Source organism: Aedes albopictus, chromosome 2, assembly GCF_035046485.1.
Source record: "Aedes albopictus strain Foshan chromosome 2, AalbF5, whole genome shotgun sequence".
Lineage (NCBI taxonomy): Eukaryota > Metazoa > Arthropoda > Insecta > Diptera > Culicidae > Aedes > Aedes albopictus.
Window position 1 is genome coordinate 340,458,556 of NC_085137.1, and position 23,187 is coordinate 340,481,742.

Consider the following 23,187-nt stretch of genomic DNA (forward strand, 5'->3'; position numbering starts at 1 on the left):
AGAGATACATACATGAGTAAAATCACAGAGAACAGACATCAAGGCTAGAACAAATTTCATTCGGAAAGTTGTGTAAGGATTTGAATCTTTACTTGAGTAAGGTTGCAAACCAATACACGATGACAACACTAACGCCACCAAACACCATATTGCCACAGTCAGTGGTGAATTGAAACATTTCAAGTGGTGAATTAAATTAGTATGGAAAATTAACCGATTGCAGCGCCACGCTATTGCCACTTGTGTTGCCGATTTCAAATGGCCGTTAAATTTCTTACACAGTTTCGGAACTGGACTTGGATGTCTGTTCTCTGTGGTAAAATTTCATTTACATTGAAAAAGGTCGCGTGTGTTGAGCTGGAACTGCTCTAGTGAAATGTATAAGATTAATTGGGCTGACACAGTTTTATTTTGACTTTTTGTGTTCCCTCCCCCTTCTTCTTTAAAAATATTTAGCTGAGTTTTGAGTTTTGACGGGGCAGGTGAAAAATAATTATCAAAATATGGCGTCTTGCTGAACATTCCTTCACAAATAATATTTTTAATATTTTTCAGGATAAATGCTTTATTACTTTTATCCCTCCCCTCGACCATCCAAAGAGGGGTGGGACAAAAAGTGAAATAAATATTTGTAACAGCCTTACTGAAGAATGTATGGATATTTAATATTAGAAAAAAAAAAAATGACATATTCATATTCACATGAATACTGATCATGCAAGGGATAGATAGGAAGAGAGTGAGTGACCAAACATGTTCCACAGTCGTGGAACTGTTGGTCATCTCGTTCTGTCACTCGCTATTTCTTGGTCCGTTTCGCTTTAGGCAACGATCGGGTCAGCAGGTAGCAATTAGGCTTTAACTACGATCGCCTTTCGATCGCCGCCGCCGGTCAGCTGTTATTTGTACATAATTAAATGAGATCGAAATATACCGCCGCGAAGCCAACATCTCGTTGGTCTATCGTTTTACTCTGTTCGCGTAATAAATGAAGTGTAGTTTTTCCTAAGTTATCGCGAGTTTTTAGTAAGTGTCCGAAAACCGGTATTGTGATACGCGCGAACAAATACCATCGGGTCTCCACTTACTTATCTAGTGGTTAATGCATGCAATGGCAGGCAATTAAAACTGCGAAAGTGCTCAAAGATCAGTAAGTTGAAGAGATGCCGGCCAAGTTCCAGTGGGAACGTAGAGCCATAAAGAAGAAGACATAAGGAATTCCATTAGAATCTGGATTAATTCACGTTTATTGTTGTAGTCCAGATAATAACATTACAAAAAATTGTGGAGTGGATCTGGTGTGACAGAATGATGCATCTTGAAAAATCATGAAGTTTGAGGTGTCGCATGATGGGATTGAATCATGTTCAAAAATTGACCCCGGAACCGGTCCCCCGGAACATCCGTAAAACGGGTTCCAAGGCACGTAGTGACCGGGATGGACTTCTAGACAATTTTTTCTATCATTCTAGTGCACTTAGGTCAGAAAACTGAACGGCTCTCATATCGAAAATTTACTTTTTCCAAAATGGCCAAATCGAATGACCCATTTTGATTCCGGAATAACTCCGGAACCAGGTGGCCATTCCAACAATCCCTAGCAAATCCTCAAAATAGAAAGATATCCGCTTATTGTGTCAAAATTTGGTCGAAAAATATTGAAAAACAAAAAAGTTATAACGAAAAGAGTATTTTTTCACACTCTCGTTAGGGGGGGTTGGTAACGGAAGGGTTAAATGTTAACAATTTAATCGATGTCAATCTTTTTGTTCTATACATGATGTTGATATATTTCATCGAATCATCTTGGAATACTCTAAGTAGCTACAGTGATAGACATTCGTTTAGCCGAGGCTAAAAAAATTTCAAAAAAGTGCCAGGAAACTCATACAAAAGATTTTATGATAAAACTTTTTTATCGTAGTGATAGTATATCTAGTACTGTTTAATAAAAATGTGATACATCACACCTACATATACACTGAAACAAAAACGAGGGTAAAAACCCTTCAAATGTCATTTTTTGCCTAGACATTCGTTTAGCCGAATTGTGCAATTTTTAGAATTCCATAATAAAAAACTATCAAATTTCGAAAAATATCCAACAAAGTCATTTTGTATGGTGATCTGCATTATAGATCGACTTGTAAATCATGAATTAGATCGTTTTTGGGAGTGTTGCCATATTAATTTTGCATGCATCTAATATAAATATGTCATAATATTTTAAATGTTTCTCAATTGAGATTTGATGTAGTTATTTTTATCGGAAGTGTTTCAAAAGAATCTAATGAAAGTTTCATGACCAAAGCAGGTTGAAATTTTGCGAAAAACAACGTTTTTAACAGAAAAAAATAACACAAACCATAAAAAACTCGCGTATTTAAGTATTGTTTTGATGAAATATGATGGTTTCACTTGCATAAATCACAGCGTTTACTACTATTACGTCTTCTAATAGCTCCCAATATCTTCTAGATTGTATTCTGGCTGAAATAATATACATTGGGCGGCTCATATTTCGAGAAATGGCACCGAAAATATTCAAATTTCTAGCATGAACTACTTGCTTCATAATTTAGACATTCTTTTCAAATAAATCATGTTAAAAATGAATGTGGTTCACAACTAAGACTTATTTATAATGTATTTCTTCAGATTGAATGAAATAAGCCAATTATTTAACCAAATTTTGCATTTTTGTATGAGCAGCTGCTTTTGAATAAACAGGGTACACAAAATCTGACACTTGTTTCAGTTCTTTCACTTTGCTGTCTTCTAACTCATATAGTAATGGTAGTATCAAACAGGTATACTCCACAGATATTGGGGCACGTATGTATTTCAATGCAGAACTATTTATTTTAGCTTTTATCAATCCCATTTTAAAGTTTAGCCAACCAAAAACCAATATACTTATTTTTTTCATGACATTTTATGCAATAATTTGAACATTTCTGACAATAATTCTATGCCATATTTTCAAAACTGCTAATCTAGCTTACGTTTGAGTGTTTACAGAAATCAGTTTTCTTAAATAAATTTGTTTATCGTCGCTTCTCCTTATCGGGACATTTTTTATAATATTTCTCTGAATTTCACAAATAAATAAACTTTCAAGGTCAAATATCTTGCTAACACGTCATAAACTAAATGCCTTGGAGTATATTCTCGAAATATACTCACGAAATTGCAAAAAATCTATTGAAAACCAATTTTTCATTTACCTCGGCTAAACGAATGTCTAGGCAAAAAATGAAATTTGAAGGGTTTTTACCCTCGGTTCTGTTTCAGTGTATATGTAAGTTTAATGTATCACATTTTTATAAAACTGTACTAGATATACTATTACTACAATAAAAAAGTTTTATCAAAAAATCTTTTGTATGAGTTTTCTGACACTTTTTTTGTTCTCGGCTAAACGAATGTCTATCACTGTATAATAACTTATGTACATATATTTATATACTGTACTTATACCTCCTTAATTTTTATGATTCATAAATCTTTTGTAAATTGAAAATGTTCGCTTTTAACTTCATATCGACTCGTAAAATTAATCAATTTTCATTCAGAAATCCAAGAAACCCACTTCAACACTGTCTGTCTATCTATCTATCTGTCCAGATTTCGTGTAGCCCGTTAGCACCATCCCCAGAGCCGGCGACGGTAAGCACAGCCCGTGCTTCCCAGCCAGAGCAATAATATGGTCGAAGAAGATGAAATCCGTTCTGCCGTTCACTCGATGTATAGCCAACAGTATCAGCAGTACCAGCAGCAGTTCATGTCTGCTGGTCCTGCAGCAGTGCCGCCACCACCACTGTCACATCACTCGTTCAGCTCGACGGGGATGCCAGGCAACGCAGGATGTAAGCATTTCACACAAATCGTTAGCTATCGCTGCACTGACTGCATTTCTTGAGATCTGGAGGAGCAACACCACTATGATAAATCGTCTTTTGTTATCGTCCAATTCCAGTGCCACGATCACAGTCCCATATGGTTAATCTGTTGAGCGAAGACTTCATAGCCGGCTACATGGACGAGGGACGGATGTCGGTTGTTCGCAGATTCTTCTGTCTGTTCGTTACCTTCGATGTTGTGTTCATCTCGTTGCTGTGGATAATTTGTGTGATGGTACGTTAGTCACTGATAACGGGCAATTCTTTGGCAAACTAATATATTGATGATGCATCATTTCAGATAACCGGTGACAACATCGTGCATGCCCTGCAAACCCAAGTCGTTCACTATACGATCTACACATCGCTGTTCGACGTGGTGGTGTCTGCGCTGTTGCGATTTTTGTTTTTAATCTTATTTTATGGATTGTGTCATCTGAATCATTGGATTGTTATTGCGGTAAGTTTGACTCGGTTGCCAATTCTCACTATCACCGACCGCTAGGTAAATGAGTAACGGTTTTGTAATCGAATGTCGTTTTTGTTCTAGCTGTCTACCACCGGATCGTGCGCCTTTTTAATCTACAAAGTGTTTGTATACAACGTAAGTCAGCTGGTGGTGTTGATAAGGGTGGTCCATATATTTTGAAAATGTAACAGGGAAAGTTGAAGCTGAAGGCTGTATTTTAAATTTATGATGAGCTAAAAAAAACGAGATTTTATATTTGAGATACAGCATACAGATACAGGTACAGGATAACACTAACGAAGAATGTGAACTTTAGGCATTTTCTAACACTTTTCGTGCATCATCACGCAGAAGACGCTATGTAGGGAAAAAAGTCGAAAATGCCAAGGTGGGATAAAATGATCCAACTCATAAAATCATTCCTGCATGTGATTTGATCATTACTATAGGTCAAGATATGTTTGCATAGAACATCCTTCTAGAAGCCAAGTAAGCAAACCAACGGAAAATCTTTTGATTTTCCTATGAAAATTGTGAACTTCCAGCTTTTTTTTGCTTGCAATTTAGATTTTCTAGTTTTGATCAGTGTTTCCAAAGATATTGAGAGGCACTTGGAGTGGAGGCGCATGGTTGATGATGCCTACGCTATCCATGTTAGCGGTCATTCAGACGACAATCGTTTAGAGGGAGGAGGTCTATAAAATAGTGGCACTCTATGTATTGACTATATGAAAAAGCGTGACAGAGGTGGAAATTCTCGAGAATAATTCAATTATTGATGGACGTAATTTTTGAATGTCGTCATTGAGTAGTATCTTACTCAATGGCAGATGGCCTTTTTGCACCATTTCACAGTGTTCGAAATCGATGTTTTTGCGATAAAAATTTAAAAAAAAAATACAGGTTCGGCGTCTTTGGCTCATAATGTTCGACGTAGCTTATAATTAGAGAAAAAAAATCGTAGAACATGTCAAAGCTCCACCTCTTATGGTTTTTAAGATATGGAGTTTTTTTTTTACAAAGTACCCCTAAAACTGTTTTTTTCAGTGCAGATTCAACAAATAAATTCCTACAGTTAAGGGCCCATATAGCCGAGGCGGTAAACGCACGGGTATTCAGCATGACCATGCTGAGGGTGCCGGGTTCGATTCCCGGTCGGTCCAGGATCTTTTCGTAAAAGAAATTTCCTTGACTTCTTTGGGCATAGAGTATCTTCGTGCCTGCCACACGATATACACATGCAAAATGGTCATTGGCAGAGGAAACTCTCAGTTAATAACTGTGGAAGTGCTCATAGAACACTAAGCTGAGAAGCAGGCTTTGTCCCAGTGAGGACGTTACGCCAAGAAGAGAGAGAGAGAGTTATGTGACCATCAGCAAATTTTTTCAGAACACATCTCTTCCGAAGATGTGAAATCATTATATCTTAAAATAAAAAAGTTATAGGTACATTTATCATATGTTTAGGTGAACTTTCACCTTAAGCATGTTACTATTTCAGGTCCAAAATGGAGCAGATGGCTCAGTTGGCACTCGGAAGTTATAATATTAGACTTTAAACTATCACTTCGGGGTAAAAACCCTCGTGGGTAGTAGTGGGAAAAGTGGTTTACTTATTATTTTGCCTGTAATACAAGCAAAAAAAATAAATAAATAAATAAGAAGCACACAGTATTTTTTACTGCACTGTGTAACATCCGGCAATACCTTTTACAACATTTTTGAACATTTTTTCATCAGATGGTCAGGTAATTTCTGATAAAGTTTCTTTAAAATTATCTGGTTTAGGTCTTTTTCGGGGCAATATTTAAGTTATGTAGCGCTGGAATTATGAAAGAGGATATATTAAACAGTTCAATATGTGCATCAAAACATAGAGTAAATTTCTTTTCTCATGTATTTATATCTATAATCAAACTTGCTATTTGGTGAAAACATTCGCGAAATGATGCGATTCGCTTTCGACAACGAATACGTTCTCACCCTTCCTCGCTTCATCAAACCAATCTCCCGTACGAATAGCACACGAACAGACTCGACGCTGATCAGCATTGTTGGGTGCTCCCTTTCGCCGTTGAGCTGTTGCGTTCCAGCCAAGCCTGTCTTTTCATCGGAGCATCGTAGGCTGGAAACATTATTGGTGTGGTATCGGTACATGCGAATGTTGCTTCTGTGTACGTGTCGAGCTCGTGCCGTAGCTTCTTAAACCAACCCATTCGGTGTTGTTCGGCTGTTCGGGTGAGCAAGTGGCAACACTGACGCATGTGTACAAACCCGTTTGTGAGTTGCATCATGTTCGTTTTGCCACCTCTTTGCTTCTGGTCATCGCTGAGCAGTGTACAGTCCCATCACAAGCGATAAAACTACAATTGATTAGTTGATTGAGCATTCGTGAGGTGATAATTTCCATCATTGTCTATATTTGTTGTTTGAATTTTCAGCTTGTCTTGAACAAGTTTATAGAAGGTCACAAAACTGTTGGATTTTATCTATTGAAGCTACACTGAAAAAGCTAGTTTTAGGGGTATTTCGCTCAAAACACTCCATATCTCGAAACCGTAGCAGGTGGAGCTTTGACATGTTCTACGATTTTTTTTCTATTACCGTGCGGTCGCCATTCACCGCTCATTTAACGGCATTTTCGTAAAGTATATGACATTAAAAATCGACGTTCGAGAATATTGCACTTTAATTTACGTTAACAACTCAACAATTATGTTGTTATTATAGAAAAAATATAAAACGATTGTAAAATATGTTTATAGCCGAAAAAATAAAAATCCAAATGTGTAATCTCTTGGCTCCTATGACCGCTCATGCATCCATTCACCGCTCATAATGGATCCATTCACCGCTCACTGGATTATTTTTTCATGGAATCACAAAAACTATTAGTTTATAAAAACAAAATAACTTTTATTTACCAATGTATTGATGATTCATGACGTTCAGTTCATCCTGTTTTGTCAAAATGGAATCTTTAACGGGTTTTACATGTTGGATATTTTTTCCGCTGTTTGCCTTGAACAGTTCCCATGTTGTCCTGCAGCGCAGTGCGTGAAATATTTTTGAGAACGTGATTTCAGGTACAACCATATAAAAACTTGGTGAAATGAAAGTTCTTTAATGTGACAGCATGTTACATTCAATTTTGTTACGATACTTTATTAACATTTGATCATTTTTGTATGATTGACCCAAAATGAGCGGTGAATGGCGACCTCACGGTATTATGGGCTACAACTTTGTCAAAAACGTCAAACCTATAGAAACAAAATTTGAAAAAATGATACTTCTATCTCATTTCTAGGGGGATTAATCATAAATTACATTTTATCAAAAGACGCCTTTTTACATGCAGAAAAACTTTGTGGAACACGTCTAGAACAAACCTAAAAAAACATTTAATTTCGCAAAATCATTGATTTTGAACACAGTGATTTCCGTTTTACGATCAACTTTAAAAATCGCTAAAAAGCCATGGAAATCAATCGGTTTCGTGAAAATTTCTGCTGAAGAACAATCAAATATTGTTAAGTAGCTGTTACTACTTTGAATGCCAAGCAAATGAAGCTATTTATCATTGAAAATGATGAAAGTTTGAAAAATGGCATCTTATCCACTTTACCCTACACATTTTACGAGAAACTAAGCCATCGAGAATGCTTTTGTCTTTTGTTTGATTCTTTTCATGAGACCAAGTTCATCAACTCTAGGAATATGCCAGTCTAGAGGTTCTGATATAAAAAATAAACAAATCGTTGAGTAAAAGTCAGTGTTGGCAAATGTCATGAATTTCACCGGACTTTGATAACTTAAAATTGCTGATATTAGGCTTCACTATGCAAAATCGGTCAATACCTGTTTTATGATCATGTTTTTTCATCATATGTGAGTGTAAATAAATGATTACCTATTGCTTTTAGGGGGATGTAATCAGATTTTTTTTTCGAAATTTGACATCCGCAGATTTGTGATGAATATTTCTTTTAGTGTTTGTTTTTTTTTTTTCAAAAAATCCTACAAATATTTATCCTTAAACAGCTTTTAAGACATCATTTGAATCCATCAAACCGTTTCCGTATTATATATTATTTTGTTTCTGAATGACAAAAGAACCTTTGTTTATCATACGCCTTTTTCAAAAGTTAGGTGAAGCATAATACCAAACAAATAGCAAGAAAATCATTTACAGACAGCAGCTAATACATGTGCAAAATTTTGTTTGAATTGAAAAAGGTCACTTCTGTACGATTTGGGCGTTAAACTGGAAACTATCTTCAGCCGCAGCTGTTCAGCGAATTCAGCAAAACCTTGCTGAGGATGTCGGGTTTGATTCCCACTCGATCCAGGAACTGCTTTGATTCGCTTGGTTATAGAGTATGTTCGTGCTTGCCACACGATATACACTACAAATGCTAAATAATCATTGGCAGAAGAAGTTCTCAGTTAATAACTGTTGATGTGCTCATAAAACATGCTGTTAGAAGGCTTTTTCCCGGTTGGAACGTTACGCAAAGAAGAAGAAAAACTTTTGACATAAAGTTATTTTTTGTTAAATGAAAAATGTTATTCCTTATTATGAGAGTATCCGGGTTCGATTCTGGCTCTGTTCAGTATCTTTTAGAGATTTTTGATGTTGCACTGATCCCTTATAGCATAACTCTCCATGTCCAATTTATAGTTCAGTACACTTTCAGAGACTAAATCTCCCCCTTACATGTAGTATTCTACAAATGCGTAGGAATCCTAGGCTAGTGTTCTAAAGGAACCCAGTCTTAGGTAAAAATCCTGGGATAAACCCAATGAGTAAGAGCGCTCAAGAATCCCTCACAGAACTCTGGGAAAAAAAAATCAAAAAGAAACCCCTGGAAGAGTCCTGGATAAAATCCCTTACGACATTTTGGGTGAAATCCCAGAAGGAATTTGTAGGATTCCTTGAAATAATTCAGGAGTAATCCTTGACGGTAGTTTCAAATAAATGCCGGCAGAAATCCTTGGAGGAACCTCGAAAGAATCCTTGGAAGATTCCTGCTTAAGAAATACGTGCATGAATCGCGGAGGAAATACCTAAAAACAAATAGAACAAGCGAAACCCCAGGAGGAAGCCGTGAAGAAATCCTATAGGAGAAACCCTTAAAGATATCATTGAAAGACTCTCTGGATGAGTCCCTGAATGAAAACCAGAGCAATCGCGAAATTTCTGTTTTTAAACTGTTTTTTTAGTTCGTGTATGAATTAAATGCGTTGACTGTTTTCCTACTCTTCGCACCGACAACGTGGTTCTAGCTTATATGCCCGAAAAATCGGTAAAAAGTAAATCGCTAGAATATCTATTTTTAAAGGAAATCTTCGGGATTTTCTCAGGAAATCCTCTGGGAGTTTCACCAAGTATTCCTCTGAGAATCCCTCTAGGATTTCCTCCACGAATTCCTCAGGAAATTTCTCTAGGAATTCTTCCGGTAATTTCTCCACCAATTTCTCTGGAAAATTCTTCAGGGAATCCTCCTTCCTGGGGGGTTCCCCGAAGGAGGAATCCCCTGAGGGAATTTCTGGAGGAATCCAGGATGCCTGGAGAAATACCCGAAAGAATTCCTGGAAATAATCCCGGAAAAAGTCCTGGAGAAATTACTGGAATCACCGGAGAAACTGCTGATGGGAGTCTTAAATGGAAGAATTCCCGGAGAAGTTCCTGGAGGGAATCGTAAAGAAATATCTTGTGGAATTCCAGGAAATATTTGCCTGGAGAAATTCCTAACGGAATTTCTGGAGAAATTCCAGGGAGAATTTCCAGAGACATTCCCGGGGGAATTCCTGGAAAAAACGAAGGAGGAATTCCTAGAGAAATTCCAAGAGGATTTCCCGGAGAAATTCTCAGAGGGTTTTCTGAAAAAAAAAAGTCACGGTGCAGAGACGTAGCGTGGTCCCATGGCGCCCTTGGCAAGCATCCAGATTTGCGCCGCACGGCAATTAATTTGTTAAAGTTTTGTAGTTATTTATGTCTTTTCTAAGATTTTTAAAAATTGAATTTTGATGTTTCGAAGGAACAAATCCCCCCGATTTTTTTTATTTTGATACAATCTTTTTTATTCGTATTTTTTAGGAATTTCAAAGGGAATCCCCCAAAAAAATCCCTAAATTTAATTTTCCTTTGTCAGTATATGAACGAACACATTTTGCATTCCAAGGATCTCACAAAGACCAGCAGAATAATTAAAAACGACATTTCAGATTCCTTGTAATAAATTTCTTCAAGACATTTTACACTTCTTTTTTTTCATTGCTGGACTTTTCACTGAACTTTGTTGAAGGAAACCCCAAACAATCTATTTCACCAATTTTCGGCGATAAGTTTGATTGGTTCAGCTTGTTTTTACCAGAACTGACCAATAAGTTTACCAATAACTTTCTACTGAAGTCAATTCAAAATATTTCCCAGAAGATGGATAAATATCAGGAGGAATTCCTGAAGAAAATCATATATGAGTTTTTGTTGGAATCTCTGAAAGAATTCCTTCTGGAATATCCGGCCAATATGTAAATCCGGAACACATTCCAGCAAGAATTTTCAATGGAATTCATATAGTAATTCTTGCAAAAATTCCGGGAGTAGTGGGTGAAGAAAGGCCTGAAGGCGTTCGTGAAGAATCTCTGGAAGCGTTTCTGAAAGAATACCAAGAAGAATACTTTGATGTTTTTTTTATGGAATTCCCGCAAAAGCTTCTTAATGAATTTTTTGAGGATTTGAAAATAATCTAGAAGGTTTTTGAAGATATCCCTATGACATATCTGAAGGAATCCATGAAAAAATTTCAAAAGAATCCTTTGTAGAAATCTATATTTATAAAAATGCAGTGGCATACGTGGGACCGCGCATAACTTGCGAACGGATGGTCCGATTTGGGTCGTCTAAGTATTGTTCTGTTAGTTTTCACCCAAGGAAGGTTTATGAGGCAAAAAACATGGAAAAGTTGGGAGTTTTCGAAAATCGATCTTCCATACATTTTGACCGGGGACTTGGTCTTGACTAGAAACTTGAAACGTCAAAAAACGCAGTAGGCAGGACAAAGTTTGTCGGGTACAGCTAGTTTTGTATATATAAAAATGCAGTGGCATACGTGGGACCACGCATAACTTGTGAACGGATGGTCCGATTTGGGTCGTCTAAGTTTTGTTCCGTTAGTTTTCACCCAAGGAAGGTTTATGAGGCATAAAACATGGGAAAATTGCGAGTTTTTGAAAATCGGGGTTTCATACATTTTGAACGGGGACTTGGGCTTGGCTAGGAACTTGAAACGTCAAAAAACGCAGCAGGCAAGACAAAGTTTGCCGGGGACAGCTAGTTTTGTATAAAATCAAAGGCAGATTTCCAAATTTTCATGATGTATGGAAGAATCACAAGTGAACATGGAATAATTTATGAAGAAATCAATGGAAAGTTTTCTAAGCGATAATAGTTTTCTTCTTTTTAAAGGAATCTATGGAAGAATTTCTGAAGGCGACTTTGGTCATATTACTAAAGCAATCTATAGACGATTTTCTAAAAAAAATATGTGGAAGAATTTCTGGAGGCATTTTTGAAGCAACCTGTAGGATTCCTCAATTACTAAGGAAATCTATTGAAAGGTTTCAGAGTAATCCTTACAGATATTTTCACAGGAATCTCTATTAGAATTTCTTAAGGAATGTCTGGAAAATTTCAAAAGCAGTTCATTGAAGATTTTCCGAAAGAATCCAAGGAAAAAAGGGAAATAGAAGTAAGTATTGGGAAATAGAAGCATGGAATTTCGGAAGATATCCTTGAAGAAAATTTACAAACTTTTTGAAAGAATATCTGCCGAAATTCCTTGGCAAAACAATGGAAGATTATCAAATAATATCCTTAGAAAAATGTCTGGAGAAATCAAATATCAATAATTTCTATTAATACGATTGATTGATTGGTCTTTATAATAGAGACTTTCAGCCCTTGTCTGGTTCGTCTATCGAAATTAGTGAAATCTTATTAACAGAGAAGAAAACATTAGCATCCTCATGTTTTCTTGTAGTCTTAGGCCTTTTCGGCGCCCCACTGAGGCTGGTGCCCTTGGCGGGAGCCAACCTGGCCAACCGCACGAAGGAATTCCTGGAGACTTTCTCGGAGATATTCCTGGAGGAACTCCTAGAAAAATTCTCGAAGAAATCCAGCCCGGGGAAATTTTTGAAAGAATTCCTGAGGAAAACCCTGGAGCAATTCATGGAGTAATTCCCAAAAGAATTCCTGCGGGAATTACCGAAGGAATTTCTGAAGGAATCTCCGCAGCAGCTCCTGATGGAAGAATTCCCGGAAATATTTCCTGAGGAATTCTCAGAGAAATTCTCGGAGAAATTCCAGGAAAAATTCTCGGAAGAGTTCCTGTAGAAATTCCCTAGCGAATAAATCACGAATCAAAGACTCAACTATCAGACAGTTAGCTTGCTGAAGAACTTTGTTGAAGACGGCATCATTCTATCTTATCAGGATTCTTAGATGTATAAGTTTGAAGATTTTTGACCTTGGCGCCACCTAGCGGACGATTCTCGAACCAAAGACGTCATTGCCAGATAGATCTTACCCTGCTGAACAACTTAGCAGAAAACGGTTTGCTTGTACCTCATTAGGATATCGAGATGTACGTGTTAGAATTTTTCAGACACAATGCGCCACCTAGCGGATAAATCCCAAACCAAAGACCTTACTATCAGATAGTTCTGAGCTTGCTGAAGAATTTTGCCGAAGACAGCATCATTCTATCTTATCAGGTATCTGAGATATGAGGGTTTGAACATTTTTGACACTGGCGCCGCCTAGTGGCTGAATCGCGAACCAAAGTCGTCGTTGCCAGTTAGTTCTTCACATGCTGAACAAATGCGCCGAAGACATTATACTTCTACCTCATCGGGATCTTGAGATATAAAATGGGAAATGTGCGTTGGCTGGATGAAGGTTAACCGCTCATGCTTCATTCACCGCTCGTTTCATACGATTTATGTTCAAATCGTATGAAAAGATCGGTGAATGGAGCATGAGCAGTGAATGGCGACCTCACGATACATATATGTACCTATTACTTGTATTGCATATGGAACTATTGTATAAAACTAATTGAATCTATTGACGTAACATAAGAACCTTTTATGGACCACCCTTTCATTCCCAAGTTCGCAACCGTGTTTCCTAAATTTCATTCTGCTTGCAATCTTTCCAGTGGACAGCTACGCCACAGCCCGTTTTCGAGGTTCTGCTAATTGTTGTTTCGTTCGTGCTGGCATGGGGAGAAGCTTGGTTTTTGGACTGCCGGGTGATACCACAGGAGCGCTACGCCAGAAACTACTATGTTGGTAAGTGAAACCATCTCATCGCTTCCATCCATCAATATTGATACTCAATTCGTTCTAGCGTTGACCAATCCAGCGGCGGAGTCCCGAACCCCTCTATTGGCACCGTTCCTGAGTGGGGTCATGAGTGGGCGAACCGAGAGCGTGGGGAACTTCTACTCTCCGTACGATTCCATCCACAACAGTGACGACGAGGAGGATGCACAGGTGAATTCATTTTATAGAAGTATACAGGATAGCGTCGTTTCAAACTATAGTGCTATCAAGTCGCTGGGGATGTTGCAGGTGTTTCGAAAATATTGACTTTTGTTTTGAGCGGACTTGGGTGAGGACTGACCTTTATTGTGATTATGGAATAAATACAAATGTTAGAATTGAGAAAACGTTTACATTTGAGTTTTGTGTTGCATGCATGAAAGACTTCGCAAAGGACTTACGCGAAGGTAACATAAATATAAGGATATATAAATATAAGGATATATTTATTCAACAAGGTTCTTGCTCAGTCTTTAGGAAGTACCCACGGCTTTTATCAATAGTCCAATAGTCGGGCTATATATATTTGTGTTCAGCTTTCGGTTTATCCAGCATCTTTTCGTAATGGATATTTGTATGACTACAATGAGTAGATGATAAGTTACATACAGCAACTTTGGTAAAAAAAATTGAAAAATAGCCTCTATGCCAGACGGTTTCACGAGAGCCACAATTTGAATTTTTCGTGAAAATAGTATTTTTCAAGTGGCATAAACTACATTTATTACATACGTCATTTAAATTGGTATGCTTTAGACATTCGTTTCATTTTTTAGATTTATTCAATGAAACGTCGATTTATTTATTGGGACATTTCTATTCCATTGGGGATGTTGAATCATCTAACAAAAAACCGATTATGCAATTTCTTCTCTATTTTTTTTTTTTCATTTTGCTCTTTAATGCTCTTGAAACCTAACACAATCAAATCATGCATGCAACAATCGTACTCAATGAGACATAAAGGGTGATACGGTCAAAATTTGGTCACACAATTTTGTTCATAACTTAAGACTGCGTACACCAAAACAGCTAATTTTTGGACCAGTAATGCTACATTATATGTCGCTTATACCATAAAATTTTCATCAAAATCGATTGAGTATTGGTTGATATATAGATAAAACCATCGACCTACCTTTTTAAAATTTTGTACAAAGGCGCTCCATAGTAAATTTTCGGAAATTTAAGGTCAGTAAAGCACAATTTTGATTATAGAACTACCAATACTGCTCCGATTTTTATCAAAATTTTATAGTATAGTACTATTATGAAAATATGTTCTTAGTAAAATTTTGAGCCATTTTGTATGAATACTTTAAAAGTTGTAGCAGTTTCAATATGAAAAAAACTGACCGGGTGCCACCTAAGCAAATATAACTTTTTAACGGCTGCATCAAATTAAATGAAATTTTTACACAACATTTCGATATGCATACTTCACATACAGAAAAATTTTCATTGAAATCGGTTAAGTATCTCTGGCTCTATAAATAAAACAGTAAAAATGTGTGAATCCTCTTTGCACAAAATTTTAAAATTGCAGATCTCAGGGTTCAACCATATCTCCGCAAATACTAGACCGATGAAAATTTTTTGGTACAAGCTACATATAATGTACCATTACTGATCCAAAAATCAGCTGTTTTGGTGTACGCGTTCTAAAGTTATGAAAAAAAAATGTGTGACCAAAATTTGACTTGACTTGACAAGATTTGACAAAATTTGACCACCTAAACAAATATAACTTTGTAACGGCTGGATCAAATCGAATGAAATTTTTACACAACATTTTGATATGTATACTTTACATACAGAAAATTTTTCATTGAAATTGGTTCAGTATTTCTGGCTCTATAAATAAAAGAGTAAAAATGTTTTCTTATTTTTTAATCGTCTTTGTACAAAATTTTAAAATTGCAGTTTTCAGGATTCACAATATCTCCGCAAATACTAAACCGATTTTGATGAAAATTTTATGGTATAAGCTACATATAATATACCATTACTGGTCAAAAAATCAGCTGTTTTGGTGCACGCAGTCTCAAGTTATGAAGCAAATTGTGTGACTAAATTTTGACCGTATCACCCTTTAGTTCGATCAATTAAAGTTTGATCTTCGATCTTCAATCTGTCCAATTAGCTCAAAGCATAGGGTTGCTAACATGTTATGCGAATGAAAGCCTCAGTTGCGATTCAGCAGTCGGTGCAACTTGTAATTACTGTTTTCAAACGTTGTCAAGAAGGTATCATTATGAAGAACTTTTTGTTAAAACTTATTTTTGGGATCAAGAAAAATGAACCAAATCGTACTGAATGTGTTTTTCACTTCATGGGTAGTGATGTGATACTATTAAAGGTATGTACTTTTTTTTGTACTCAGTGCAATGAAGAAAACATGAACCAAAAAAATGACTTTTCCTGAAATTCTAGTCTACCTAATCGGTATCGCCATCCGGGTACAAATTGTTGATTTAGGGAATACATTATTGTTTCTCTACTAAGAATTTCTGCACGTCATTATGATCGCGGCGCCAAGGTAGGGGTTTTTCACAAATTCGGCAAAAGCCGGGGGGCACCTAGTGTATGAAGCATCAGTAATGTACAGTGTTTTATTTTGCCGATTTCGTGCGCTTTTTCATCCCTAAAAGAGATACCTTCATGGCCTCAGTTTCGTCATCTCGCTGAGTGTGTTCCATCAAAGACGAGCTCTGAAAGGCGCCTGGGGTCCAATGGACCCCAGGTATCCCTTTTAGGGTTAAAAACGTTTCAACCGTTGATTTTTGCGATATAGTTTCTTCGGAGAAGTTTCTACATAAGACAAAGCACATCTTTTGACATGAAGAGTTGGATGATCAATCCACCTACAAATGAGATGAAAAAATATTTTTTTTTCCAAAAAATGCAGATAGACGTTTGATGTCTTCGGCAAAGTTGAGCAAAATGCAATTTTGAACAACTGTTTCAAAGACGCCATAATGCTGAATCTCATACTTTACGAGATATATTGCGTTGTATGTGTATGACCCCTACAAATCATATATTTCCTCATAACTTTTCAACGGGATTTTTTACATGTTTTGCATCTTCTATAAAATAATTTGGAATATATAAATTCATGTTTTTGCTGAAGATCAAAAAACGCTAGCTTTTGGAATAACAAAGTTATTTACAAATTACGGATTTTTATAGGGTAACTTTGAACTCGTCTTACTGCTATCGGCGCGAAATGGCGCAGAGAACTGTCTCGAATAATAAAACAACTGTATTTCTACTGTATGAAAATGGCTTAAATTTTGTATGCAAGTGTATACTTAATGTGTTATGGCAAATAAACACACAGTTATCAAATATTGAAATTATTCAATAACTTCTTAATTTAACGAGATTGAATGTCGCAATGTTCAGCAAAATTGTGTATTTTTATATGGTTTCTCTACCCTTGTGCGTTTTTGGTAGCTTTCTCCTGTTGCGGTTTAGCGCCCGTGTGTTGTCTGTACCAGTCCCCTCAGCTGGCGCTGCATCGCCTACCTTGGCCCGTGCACAGAAAGAGCGGTAAGGGAGAGGTTTTTCGTAATTTTAGCAAAATGCCGAGGTATAAAAAGGTTCGGTAATGGGAGGATTTTTTTTTTAATTTTGTGTATTTTAACTAGTTGCTAATTCTACACTCGGTAATGGGAGGAGTTTAACCCCCAAAACCCCTCCCTTGTGCACGGGCTTGGTAGGTACTAGAGTGGGTCATCGTTTATATGGAAAAATGAAAAATTCAATGGTATCCCATCAGATCAAAGCTTTTTGATCCCATTTCAGGACCCAAATCAGTGTGCAAAATTTGGACACGATCGGTTATGTCTACGTTTTGCGCATTGCGTTTGAGGTTTGTATGGGGTTTTACATGGGAGAACACACTTTTTTGCATTTTTCTCATAACAAGCTCGAATTTTTCTAAAACCGTGTAACCGATAAAGTGAAAACATAGCCTAGGGTGTCCTGAAAAACTTTGTCGAAGACCGCGAAGTGATCTGATGCGTACGGAAAAAGTTATAGCGTTGACATTGCTTGGCGAAACAGCATGATTTTGTTGCTATTGTTATTCCTTTACATGTTAAAACATAAACACATGCATGCGGTTCGTTGTTTATAACTTTTTTCACAAGCAGCGGATCGCTTTGCGGTCTTCAACAAAGTTTTTCAGAACATCCTAGGCTATCATTTTACTGTATCGGTTAGAAAGTTTCAGACAAACTTTTTCAACTTATGACTAAAATGCAAAAAAGTATGTTTTCCCATACAAAATCCCATACAAATTTCATTTGCAATGCGCAAAGTGTAGACGCAACCGATCGTGCTCAAATTTTGCACAGATACCCAGGACCCGAAACGGAACCAAAAAAGCTTTGATCTGAGAAAACGGTTCCGATGACCCACACTAATGGGTACTCCACTCTTACCCGTCGTCGTGGTGGTCATCTCGACAGGTCATCTCTCGCGAACAGGTTCACCGTCGTTCCTTCTGTCATACCGCTCTGGCCACTTTTTGATTTGTACTTTTGGTAATTGTTGCTGTTGGGTCCCTCTTAAAGCAGCTATTCCTTTCTGTCAATGAAGTAGTCGCCAATGATCCTGGTACTGATCTATGCAAGCAGGATTGGCAGAAGAATCAGCGCCAATCAGTAGTGTTCGTATGAACCTACTTCCAGTTAGTACAGGTACAAGTCAGGAACGTACGACTCATTGATTTTGCCGCCTCCAAAAATATGGCCATACGTAGCCCACACAGCCTCCCTTATCGTTACACCTGGAGATCACCACAGCAGACGGAATCTCAAATCGACCATTTTCTGATTGACGGACGGCACTTCTCTGACAATATCGACGTCAGGACCTATCGTGGCGCCAACATCGACTCTGACCACTACCTGTTGATGGTCAAACTGCGCCCAAAACTCTCCGTCATCAACAATGAACGGTACCGGCGACCGCCACGGCACAACCTAGAGCGACTGAAACAACCGGATGTCGCCACCGCATACGCGCAGAATCTCGAGGCCGCGTTGCCAGACAAGGGCGAGCTCAATGAGGCCCCTCTATAGGACTGCTGGATTACAGTGAAAGCAATCATCAATGACGCAGCCGAGAGCACCATCGGGTACGTGGAACGGAATCGACGAAACGAATGGTTCGACGAAGAGTGCAGAACGGTTTTGGAGGAGAAGAACGCAGCGAGGGCGGTAATGCTGCAGCAAGGGACTCGACAGAACGTGGAACGTTACAAACAGAAGCGAAAACAGCAGACCCGCCTCTTTCGGAAGAAAAAGCGCCGCCTGGAAGAAGCAGGGTGTAATGAAATGGAACTGCTGTGCCGTTCCCAAGAAACACGGAAGTTCTATCAGAACTTTATTATAATATTCATGCCGCGCTCCCATAAAAAAAGTTACAAATAAGACCCTGGGGTCATTTTTGACCCCAAATTTTGGACAGCTCGAAAAAACAGTGGCTTGACCGATTTTGGATCTCTTTGGCTCAAATGAAAGGGGCACAAGTCTAGTTTTCAAAACCACCGGAGAAATCCGGATTCGGCCACTGTGGCCACCGGGAACCTACTTCAACTGAAAAATGCCGCTTTTGAGACCCTAACTTTGGCAAGCTATAACTTTGCAAACAAACAAGTAATCAGGACCGTCCAAGGGTCGTTGGAAAGGTATTTACGTGGACTTTGATTATAGACATTAATATTGACTAATTATTGAGAACCGGTTCCGGAAATCCGGAACATCCGAAATATTAGTTTTCATCATTGCTATGTGCTTGAAAATCCACAAATGTATTCCCTGTATGCATTTTATTGCATTACTTCTCTGCACGCTTCACTGAAATGAGAAACATATTGTTTAAGACCATTTTTGAAGGGTTCTGGGCAGGTCTGGTCAATGCGGAACGGTTCACAGGGACTCCGGAAGGTGGTCAATTGGGGAACAACAATGAACTTCGTTTAGTTTTCGCTCCAAAACCCAGCGCCATGGTGCAACCTTCGTGGATTTTCATATCTGTTGTTCTTGTGATACACAAAAAGGATTGATAGTCATCTTCTTCTTCTTCTTGGCGTAACATCCTCTCCTCTTCCTGGCGTAACGTCCTCACTGGGACAAAGCCTGCTTCTCAGCTTAGTGTTCAATGAGCACTTCCACAGTTTTTAACTGAGAGCTTCCTCTGCCAATGACCATTTTGCATGTGTAATCGTGTGGCAGGCACGAAGCTACTCTATGCCCAAGGAAGTCAAGGAAATTTCCTTTACGAAAAGATCCTGGACCGACCGGGAATCGAACCCGTCACCCTCAGCATGGTCATGCTGAATACCCGTGCGTTTACCGCCTCGGCTATATGGGCCCTACATCCCTATCGGCTATATGGACGTAACATCCCTACTGGACAAAATCCTGCCTCTCAGATTTTAAGTGTTTTATGTGAACTTCTACTAGTATATACTGAGAGTTTTCTCTGTCAATCATTAGTTTACATATGTATATCGTGTGGCAGGCACTATATGCGCATGGGAATAAGAGTAATTTCCCTTACGAGAAAATCCTAGGCCAACCGTAAATCGAGCCCGTCACCCTCAGCATGGTCATGATAAATGTCTTTACTGCTATGGTTATAGGGGCTCCAAATGAATAGTCATATTGGTTCCACGTGGTCACCGAAGTGGCCACCGGAGATATCTATATTGTATTGCTCTCAGATTTTTACAACAAATGTAAGCTTCGACAGCTAAATTTTTATTATTTATCGTAATGTTCTGGTATAGAAATGAACAAATGATGATCTCGATCTTTTTAGGCTCCTAGAGTGACCACCGGAGTAACCCCATTTGTGTTACTTCAATTTTCTGCAACAAAAGTAGGCATTCGGAAGCTCAACATACTGTCGCGAGCGCTATTCAAAATTTTGACTTTCTTGTGTATGCCTCGTAAAATAATAAAACTATAATATTTCTGCCAGATTATGATGCAAGATTTTGTCATTATCTACCGATGCGTGATGATGTTTGCACCATCGTACAAATAGGGTTCCCATATCACCTGCACTGGACTGGTCTAGCCGCACATGTTTCTCATATACGATATTCTCGGGATCATCTTGAGCTGTAGGAGGTCGAATTTAGATATGTCGAAATGATATCTCAGCACTGATCATGATGTGCATGCAAAGAAAACCAAGACATTGTGTGTGGTACGGGATACTGGAACCTAATTTGTACGATGATGCAAACATTATCACGCATTGGGTTGCATCTACGAAAGAAAAGAAAAATAATGACCGATAGATTGTTAGGTGAATAACTAAAAAGGAGCCAACATTGTCATAGTCACTTACGTCATTCTGCAGAATAACGGCAACATAACATAACATTATCAGTTCCGGGTGTATGATAGTATTCGAGAGATTCCATAAAAACTGGAGATTCCAAAATAAAAATACCGGAAATTCATGAGGCTGTTCCACCTGGAATTTTACCAGGACTTCCACTAGGAATTACTTTTGGTGTTGCAAATATGATCACGTTTCTTTACCAATAAATGTATAGACTTGTTAATTTTTGTTAGTATTCTCACAACAATAATTATTGTAGATGCAGCAATCTAACTATCAATGAGTATACTCTCATTGAAAATGAACTCAAAAATTGTTATTGCAAATTATAAGATACAAATATAAAGAAATGAGGAGGTTTCATACCTGTTGGAAGAAGGATTGTTGCTCTATTCCAGCGGCCTTTTTCATCTCCGGTGAATATGAAAAAAATCCTTCGGGAGCTCCTATGATTATTGGTACATATAGGAGCTCCGGCAGAATTTCCCTCACGGAGTTAAAACATGAATCTCTCACGAAGCTCCACCTGTTATTAGTCTAGAAGTGCCCGCAGGAGCTCCTGCAGGAATTCTTCTAGATCAGTGGTGCTTAGCACTTTACGCATTTCATCAACAAAATTGCTTTTTTTTTCCTCCCCTGTTGGGGAAATTAAGCCACTGCGTCCAATAGGCTGAACTTTTGTGGCTTAGTACTTATCGTAAACCATTTCAATAACAAGCAAATTTGTATTCAAACTGAAGCTTAGTATTGAAGTTGTTTTGTAGTACTAGGTTACTAAACTGAAATTAGTTTTGTAACTTTTCGTAATTTGGCGAACTTTGGCAAATATGAGTGCGGCCTGTGGGCTTATTTTTTTACTCAATCGAGGATATCTCGAAAGATTGAAATTATAACTAAAGATTTTCTCCATAACGTCTAGACTCTAGAAGTTGCTCCGGAAATTCTCTCGCCATTTATAATTTTTTGAACTAAGAACTGTTTCCGAAGTTACAACGGGAATGCCTCTAGGAGTTTCTCAGAAAAATCCTCTAGGAGTTCCGTTACGAATTCTCTTAGGAGTTCCAAATAGACTTTCTCTAGGAGTTCCACTAAATGTTTTTTTTTCTACTTCCACTAATTTTTTCTTTGGTAGATCCACTGGAAATTCCTCTAGGAGTTCCTGTCAGAGTTTTACTGGCAATTCTGCTCAAAGTTTCAACGGAAGTACTTCCAGTTACAGAGGAAGTTTCACTCGAAGATCCTCCGTGAATACTTGTGGGACCCCATCCGCTAATATCCAGAAATAGTAGTAGTTAATCATATTGAATCCGTACAACAAATATACCGTGAATTCCTTCAGTACATTCACTGGAACTGCTCTAAGACTTCGACCAGAAATTCTCCTAGGAGTTACACCAAGAATCCTTCTAGGAAATCCACTAGGGATTCGTCAAAGAGTTCGAAAGAGAATTTCTCTAGGAGTTGCATCGATTATTTCTCGAAGTTCCATCGGGAAATTGGGCAAGAGTTTTACCGGGAATTCTTCTCCAGAGTTCCAGGGAAATTCTTCTCACCGAAAATCTCTTCAGAAATCGTTCTAAAATGTTCCAAAGAGAATTTCCCCAAGAATTTCTCAAAATACTTCTCTATGTGTTCCGCTGCAAATTTCCACTAGGAGATAAACTTTTAATCCCTAGCGAAATTCTGTCAGGAATTCCTTTGAAAGTTCAATTCACAAGATATACTTTCCCAACAGGAGTACCGCCGAGAATATTTGTGGAAATTTCTTTGGAAAATCCTATAGGACCTTTGGAAAATCCTATAGGAGCTCCATTAAGAATTTCTCTAAGTAATTACTTTAGAAGTTCCACCGTACATTCCTGTAGGAATTCCATCGAAAATTTCTCTGCAAGTTTCACTAGGGCTTGGGTACTAGTAGTGGACCCCCTAAGCCATCGAAATTTACTTCTGCGGCTTTTTAGTTATGTTAAGGCAGTGGATTGTTCTAAAGTAGATTTTCTTAACAAGTTCCGCGTCCCCACTTTATGTTAAGACCGTCAAACATACAACAAT

The 23,187-nt window shown here is 37.9% G+C and overlaps 1 protein-coding gene across 5 annotated transcripts in view; it reads left to right on the plus strand.

Moving 5' to 3' along the window:
- The window catches only part of LOC109431670 (steroidogenic acute regulatory protein-like), a 37,427-nt gene that overhangs the window by 4,148 nt on the left and 10,092 nt on the right, over positions 1 to 23,187 (plus strand). For 4 of the 5 annotated variants that reach the window (XM_062852619.1, XM_062852618.1, XM_062852620.1 and 1 more), the window contains exons 2-7: positions 3,628 to 3,869; positions 3,980 to 4,137; positions 4,204 to 4,362; positions 4,453 to 4,506; positions 13,599 to 13,731; positions 13,790 to 13,935. In XM_062852619.1, coding sequence (XP_062708603.1) covers positions 3,707 to 3,869; positions 3,980 to 4,137; positions 4,204 to 4,362; positions 4,453 to 4,506; positions 13,599 to 13,731; positions 13,790 to 13,935 — 813 coding nt within the window. In that variant the 5' untranslated portion in view covers positions 3,628 to 3,706. The remainder of the gene's footprint in view (positions 1 to 3,627; positions 3,870 to 3,979; positions 4,138 to 4,203; positions 4,363 to 4,452; positions 4,507 to 13,598; positions 13,732 to 13,789; positions 13,936 to 23,187) is intronic. The other variant, XM_062852622.1, reaches the window with a different exon arrangement.